A 7,497-nucleotide genomic window follows, 5' to 3' on the forward strand; every position below is an offset into this window, starting at 1 on the left:
CCCCGCACGCCCCGGCGGCCGCGCGCCATGCCCAGCCCGCGCCCCGATGGCCGACGCCGCACGCCCCGGCAGCCGCGCGTCCCGTCCGGCCTCTCGGTCTCACTGATTGGTGGGCCAAAGGGAAGGCACAGACAAGAGGGGCGAGGAAAGTGTCCGTTTTCTGTCCATTTGGGAGCATTCTTGGACCAAGTTTGCTCCAGGTTTGAGGTTGGGCAGGACAAAAAAAGTGTCCAACGGACAGAGTTGTCCGTTTGGGTATTACCGCTGGGTCGTATTTTACCCCAAACGGACAAATTCGGACCGGATGGGTCAAATTCGGACCGGATGGGTCACGCGGTGGAGTTGGCCTAAGTTTTTTTCTTTTTTGAGACAATCCTCGTAAGTTGAAGAGTCCTTGACTGATGCTGCACTTCTCTTGTGTTCTTCGCTGGGCATTGGGCTGATTTGGTGTGTGCGTGCATGCGCAGGGGCGCCGGATCTACAACATGTCCCACGGCATCGGGAAGGAAGGAGTGACCCATTTTGGGTACCGATTCAAGCCCTCTCTACTGTGTCGTCTCAACACATACGAGCCCTTGTACAGTTGTGTGTGTACGTACCCTGGTGAAGTGAAAGCAATGTAGTACTGGAAGTGTTGGATTCAGATGGGTGCTGTCGCCTATTTTGAACGAGCAAGCCAACAATCGAGTGGTTTTCCAGTTAAGATAACAAAGATCATGTATTTGATTTGCAAGGGCACCTCTCCACCAAAGACCAGAAACACATGCAAAGCGTAGGCAATCCATGGAGAACCTATATTACATTAGTGTTGCGTCCACTGATTATTGCATAGTAAGTACCTTTGTCCTCAGACTGTCATGGAAGCTATATGACCCTGCCGATGCGGGTATCAACCACTGTAGGCTTTGAAGCTTCTGAAAACTCCAACGCTTGGGCTAATGTTAACCTATGATTCTTCCAGGCATCCTCTGCCCACTCCTTCATTCGCTCACCTTCTGCCTTCCTATTCGACTGGATAAGCAACAGTTCGGCATACTCGCCTGCAAATTGGACAGGCAGCAACAAATTCAATATTAACCAAATGTAAGAACATGAGCACGGGCCACTGTAAGAGCCTCGATAATGCTGACTACTTTCACTGTTTACGGTTACTAGGATTTGTCAGAACTCCAGGCTTACACTAACACTAACCAACGGTTACGGTACTCTGCGATTCTAGGAAAGTTTTCATGGGAAAGATTAGAAAATATGTTTTCCCATGCTCCAGTTACTGAAACAAGGGTTTACGACACGTTGCAATCCTACTGACTACTGTACTAACACAGACAGGTAGGCAGGTTTGGATTCACATTGTTAGGTTACATTTACAAGATCCACACAAAAAGGGGGGATTACATTACAAGATTTAGCACAAGCCACCCCATATCGTCTCATTCAAACAGGAGGCAAGGAAACAAGCAAAAATAAAATAAAAGAACTGTAAACCAGAAGCTAGAATGACCCGGTAGAGGAAAACTTAAACTGATTATGATATCAATTGGCAATCAATTGACATATATGATGTTGCATGAAGTAACTTGCTTTTCTAATAATACACTAGAAGTGCCTTTTGGTATAATGTTCCAGAGAAGATTAGGTAATAAAGATTCAAAGTATAACCTCTAGCAAGTGAAATGATATCTCTCCAATCGACCTGCCTTCTTGTGTCTGCAAAATATTAATACGAAACTTAATACTGCCCAAGGGATTAACAAGAAACAACACCATAGGAGATCATTGTTTTACCCTCAGAGTTGATGGCAGGTGCTTTCAATACTTCTAGAGCCTTCCTGTATAGCCCCTGCAATCAGCCAGCTGGTTAATAAACATCAAGTACGGGTCATTTGCAAGGAGAAAAGATTACTCAAACTCCACCAAGCAGTAATAAATATATAAATGAAATAAATATTATGAGAGCTGATTTGAGAAGAATAAGAATTGCCTCATCCTTAACTCATCATCAAAATTTAAGACCAAGGGAACATGAAGATCAAAATTTCTAAATTATGACACATAAAGCTGAAATAAGAATTATGATTTACTGACCTCCTGAACCATTATTGAACTAGAACCTTCAGATTTTGCTTTCAGTTTATACATTCTTGCTACACAAGTCAATACCATACCAACCTTTGGGTGATTTGAACCTGCATGGATTACAAGGTTACATAATAGTTAACTTGGAGGTCAAATGCTTCGATGCATTATTTTCTCATATTCATTAACAAGCTTCGCGTGACAAACCGAATTGTTCTTCAGCCTTCTGTAGTGCTCTTGTGAGATAGTCCTCTGCCTCATCAAACTTCCTGTAAAAGCACCGAGTGAATGCCGTCAATAGGATCCCTAACAGGGACAAGTTGCCGTCCTAGAGATAATTGTTTTGTAGTTCATCGAATAAATATTGGTGTTGGTTTCAAAATGGATATTTTCATAATAAGACCAACAAAGAATATGTCTTAGAAATGGAAGAAAAGAAGACCAGCCACAGAATGACTGTAGAGAAGAAATTTAATATTACCCAGAATGAGATAAAAGCTGGCCGTATGAGCAAGTGGCACCCAGAGAAACCTCCTCAGGGGCCATGTTTCCAGCAGCTAACAGATTTCCAGATATATCTTCTCTGCTTGCTGCCTCAAGAACCTTTTCATACATTTGTGTTGCCAAAGGAAAATCCCCAGTACAGTGCAGATATTCACCATATGTAAAGACGGCATTTTCTGTAATGAACATTAATAAGGTCCATGTCTGCACTAGCCATACGGGAAGGAGCAAATGCTTTATATACAGTAATACCTGTTTGGTTATTGCCTACTGCAGCATAGCAACTGTTGGGCCCACCAAAGAGCGTCTGGGCTGATAAAGAGCAACTGTAAATCACTCTGGATAATATCCGCTCCTTATTTTCTAGCAGAGATATGCAGGAAGTCAAAATGAAAAATAACCTGAGTCTATCTCTCCATTTAGAAGAGCAGCAAGTCCTTTGATTGCATCAACCCGAAATTTCAGATGGTCCTGATCAGACCATTTGATTTCTTCTTCTTTGATTGACAAATCAACCGAATCATTCGGGGACATCGATGAGGAGACATCCTGTGTTAGGAAATACCATGATGTTAGCTTTATTTACGGCCGGGAAAAGGATAAATATTTGCTCGTAGTGCCAAACCTGGCTTGCTTCCATGCGTATTCCCATTAGTGCTTCCCATGCAGCAACTACACATTTAATTAAAAATATTGCATCAGAAATGCCATTCAAGAGCATTGACTGAATTGGTATCCCTCCCTTCCCCCTCTCTCAAACTGTTCTTTTGCATTAGCTTCCTCAGTTTTCTAACAGTTCCGCTCCCTTTTGTTAAGTCAGATGATGCCTTTTATTTGACAGAAAATAAAGAAAGGACCATCAGATAATAAATAATAGTATTTCTGAGTATGTACAGTTTTTTTTCCTGTTTCTGTCTGCTAAAATCACAAAATAAATGAAAGCCTTGAGAGCTCATTGCTTTAGAAGTTTACCATTCCCCATTTTGCCCCAATACACAATACTACTCTTAAGTCTTAACAAAAAACAAGGACCTCTAAAAGTAAAGCACCTCTGAAAGCTGCAGAAGGAGCGACTTGCTGGGTTGCTTTGAGCTTTTCCATTGCATCTTCACGTCTTCCACTGTACAGAGAAAACAAGCATAATTTTACTCAAATCTACTCAAGTGAGAAGGACAATTAAGCGAAGGGAGTGGAACCTCGCTATGCTAAATGGGATAGTAGTATTGCCATGAATAACAATCCCATTAGGCAGTTCTCGTGTGCAAACCAAATATGTTAAAACGTTTGTATGGCATGCCCAGTTCATAACTTCGTACACACTGTATCTGTGCATAATAATCCACACTATGTTCATGCACCAGCACAAGATGCCTTAACCAAACTAGAATGTAGCAAGTAAGCAAAGCATAAGGGAGGAGGCAGTTTCACCCTCACAGAGTGTGCTATAGCTAGAACATTCCTAAATGCCGCGACAATACCAGACTGTAAAATTACCCAAACCAGAGGAGCATCCAAATCTATTCAAAATGAAAGCACCAGACTACCAAAATCGAGGTGGAATTGCAAGGCTTCATACCTCCTGTAGAGCAGCGTGGACATGGCGAGCATGAGCATGCTCACGGCCTCGGCGGCGCCCTCGCCGCCGCCCTGCAGGTTCGACGCCCCCTGCTCCAGTATCCGCATCGCGTCCTCTGGCACACCAGCAGCAAAACATCGGTTCAGTCCTCAAACCCTAACGCGCACTGGTACAACGGGGAGGGGGAGGGAGAGGCGAATGGAGGGGCAGAGGGTTAACCTGACGGGCTCTGATGCCGTGCGCCGCCGAGGGCGTAGCGGACCATCTCCGCCGCCACCCTCTCCGGCTGCGTGCCGCCGACGGAGGCGTAGTGGCGCGCTAGCAGCGGCCGGGGCTTCGGGGCGGAGAGCGCCCTCGCGAGGGCCGACCGAATCGCGTTCATGGCTGCCACCGGCGCTGCTCTGGGGGTGGAAGCGGCGGGGGAGAAGGGTCTAGAGCAGTCGAAAGGGAGAGCAGAGGCAACGTGTCCGGAGTCCGGTTCGATGGAAGCGTAAACCCAGCGGAAGTCGGTAGGGGTGGAGTCGGAGGCGACACGAGTCGGGCCTCGTGTCCGTGGGATGCAATGTGCACATGGGCACATCGAAGCATTCGTTGGAAATGCACGATATACACGAAAAAAAACATTTTTCATCTTGCAAAATTGATGGCGTTTCTCTAAGAAATGTTGGTATGTAAGTTTAATTCGAGGTAAATACAAGTTTTCTTTATGAAAAGTGCTCCTTTCTTCAAACAGGTCCTATGATAAAATTACAGAGGTGATTTTTATGGCCCCGGAGGAACATGTAAGCACGACCCATGCATGTATGCCTGCACCACTATGAATATGGAAAGAATCCTCATATGTTAGAGCAAATTTTTTTTGAACACGGTACAGACGCAAACGCTCATATATACGCGCATATACTTACCCTATGAACGCACACACGCATACCCTATCCCTATGAGCACCCTCAAGAGACTGAGCCGGCATATCATCTTGAGATTTACGAAGTCACCGTAGGCGCCTCATCGTCGACGGGAACGTCTCTTCCCACTGAAAACGCATCGCTGGGAATCTTGAAATAAATCCAAGAATCCTCACATGTTAGAGCAATTGAACCTTTCTATATTATTATTATTATTATTGCATGTTGGACAATTGTACCTTTCTATTGTTTCTCCTAATCTCTGCTCCCTAAAGGGAGAATTGGTATTGATCCAATGTAGGATCTGCAATGTGGTCCTTATTTGGGTTTGACTCCTCGATCTGGATGAAAGCGTCGGTGTGGTCCTCGGCCTGGTCTGATACCCAACCCGAAAACGCAAGCTCGCCGTAGGAGACCATAGCGTACTATAGGTTTCCAAACCAGATGGTCTGCCCTGGAGCCAGATTTTTGACTTGACCGAGATGGCCGATCGAATCGGCGTAAAGTGTGACGCCGCCGAAGACAAAGAGCTAGCCTGGAAAGAAGATCTTTTACGCGAACAATGATGTTGTTGGTCCGAAGGTGAGCCATCGAGACAATGTGACCACACAGAGGGACCTATATGGGCCACCAATGTCGGAGCTTAATCCAGCAGATCTCAGGTAAGGGATCCCGATCTGGTGATCTTTGGCTATATGATAACAAGGACACAGGGGACATGGTGTTTACCGAGGTCTGGGTCCTCTCAAGAGGTAAAACCCTACGTTCTGCTTTGTACTATTGATTGTGGAAAATCCCCACCGAGATCGGTACCATGGGGTACAAAGTATAGATGACCTACCATGAGATCCCATGAGAATGAGTTCTTCTATGTCCCTAGCAGCTTGATTTATATGGATACCGGGGATACATAGGGTTTACATAAAGTCGGTTGCATCTAGGGAGTGAGCAAGCCGAGGACTACTCCTACATCTTGAAGCACACGCCAAGTCTTCATATGATTTCTCCTCGAAGATTCTGGATCCAACGAACAAGGCCCATCAGTGATATGATTGGGGGAATCCTTGGCCCAACCCAAAGTGCAGGCATTTTACTAGCTGAGCACACCCTAATCTGGGACTCTGTCAGTAACCACATGTTGAAAATGGCCTAGTAGCAGAACTGGCCACTGACGGGCCGAATGTTATCAAGGGTCGGCAATGAGCCCAGGAAGTTACGGGATCTTAAAAGGCCGAAAAATCGCATGGGCTGAAAATGGCCCAAAAAGAGCATGGGTATTAATGGGGCGAAAACCATTACCTCTTCTAGATTGGTCAGAATCACTATGGGTTGATAAAGGGCCAAGAGATATAAAAGGCGACACATTGGCCAAAAGACGTCATGGGCGATACGTCTAAAGCATATCTATAATTATACTTTTTATAAATTTTTATGTTATTTTTTTAGACTAACCTATTAATTTAGTGCCCAGTGTCAGTTATTATTTTATGCATTTTAGTGCCCACTGCCTGACTTGAAAACTTGCAGTTGCAACCCCATTTTTAAAACTTGCAATTGAGACCCGCATTGAAAACTTGCAGTTGAGACCTGGCATGGAAAGTTGCAGTTGTGACCCCATTTAAAAAACTTGATGTTGCGCCTTGAATAGAAAACATGCTGTTGCGGCCCAACTTGAAAACTTGTGGTTGCAAACCCATTTAAAAACTTGCTGTTGTGGCCCGACTTGAAAAGTTGCATTTGCAACCTCATTTGAAAACTTACGGCTACAACTTGACTTAAAGATCTGCAGTTGTGGCCCTATTTTGAAACTTACGGTTGCGACTGTCTTGAAAAGAACTCCCAACCTAGTTGCCTGAGGATATGGGAAGTGTGATTGTAATCGGATTACAACATTTGCAATTACATACAAGGTGTGTTACGTGCAGGTAGTAGCAAATTTAAGAAATATGAAAATATATTTTAAAACTAAATTGTCATTTCAGCTCATTATGACATAAATATGCATAGGAGTAGAATTTTCTATCATAGCTTACCACGAAACTAGTTAAGGTTTTCAACGGTGTAAAGTTCCCAAAAATCTTGAAAAAATACTGAAACAACACACCTATAATATAACATGATCCAACCGAGCGATTGAAAAAATACGGTTGTATGTGTCCTGAAAAAAAATTAGTATATATTTATGTCACAGTGAGCCGAAATAATTTTTTGGCTGAGGACACATAAATGCATCTTTTCAAAATCATTGTGTTGGATCATCTTATTGCATTATAGTGATGCTCCACTATTTATTTTTGTTTTTTTGATAACTTTTGAACCGTTAATAGTTTAGCGAGTTTTAGCAAGTTCTGTAGTAAAATACGATAGACATATAAAGAGAGGGTGCGGATTTTTCGGACATGGTGCCACGCGAGGATGAAATCTGAGTTGTTCGCA

General features: G+C 43.9%; 1 protein-coding gene across 2 annotated transcripts in view; it reads right to left on the reverse strand.

Annotated features, from left to right (window-relative positions):
* The window catches only part of LOC119347151, a 6,975-nt gene extending 2,437 nt beyond the window's left edge, over positions 1-4,538 (reverse strand). Inside the window, exons 1-12 of one of the 2 annotated variants that reach the window (XM_037616087.1) lie at positions 4,376-4,538; positions 4,157-4,271; positions 3,630-3,700; positions 3,206-3,252; positions 2,982-3,129; positions 2,833-2,892; positions 2,558-2,756; positions 2,284-2,345; positions 2,086-2,186; positions 1,786-1,840; positions 1,660-1,707; positions 840-1,040 (exon numbers count right to left, since the gene is read on the reverse strand). In XM_037616087.1, coding sequence (XP_037471984.1) covers positions 865-1,040; positions 1,660-1,707; positions 1,786-1,840; positions 2,086-2,186; positions 2,284-2,345; positions 2,558-2,756; positions 2,833-2,892; positions 2,982-3,129; positions 3,206-3,252; positions 3,630-3,700; positions 4,157-4,271; positions 4,376-4,538 — 1,245 coding nt within the window. In that variant the 3' untranslated portion in view covers positions 840-864. Of the gene's footprint in view, positions 1-688; positions 1,041-1,659; positions 1,708-1,785; positions 1,841-2,085; positions 2,187-2,283; positions 2,346-2,557; positions 2,757-2,832; positions 2,893-2,981; positions 3,130-3,205; positions 3,253-3,629; positions 3,701-4,156; positions 4,272-4,375 lie in introns of those variants that run through there. The other variant, XM_037616086.1, reaches the window with a different exon arrangement.
* Between the last annotated feature and the right edge of the window lie 2,959 nt (positions 4,539-7,497).

Source organism: Triticum dicoccoides, chromosome 1B (genome assembly GCF_002162155.2).
Source record: "Triticum dicoccoides isolate Atlit2015 ecotype Zavitan chromosome 1B, WEW_v2.0, whole genome shotgun sequence".
Classification (NCBI taxonomy): Eukaryota; Viridiplantae; Streptophyta; class Magnoliopsida; order Poales; family Poaceae; genus Triticum; species Triticum dicoccoides.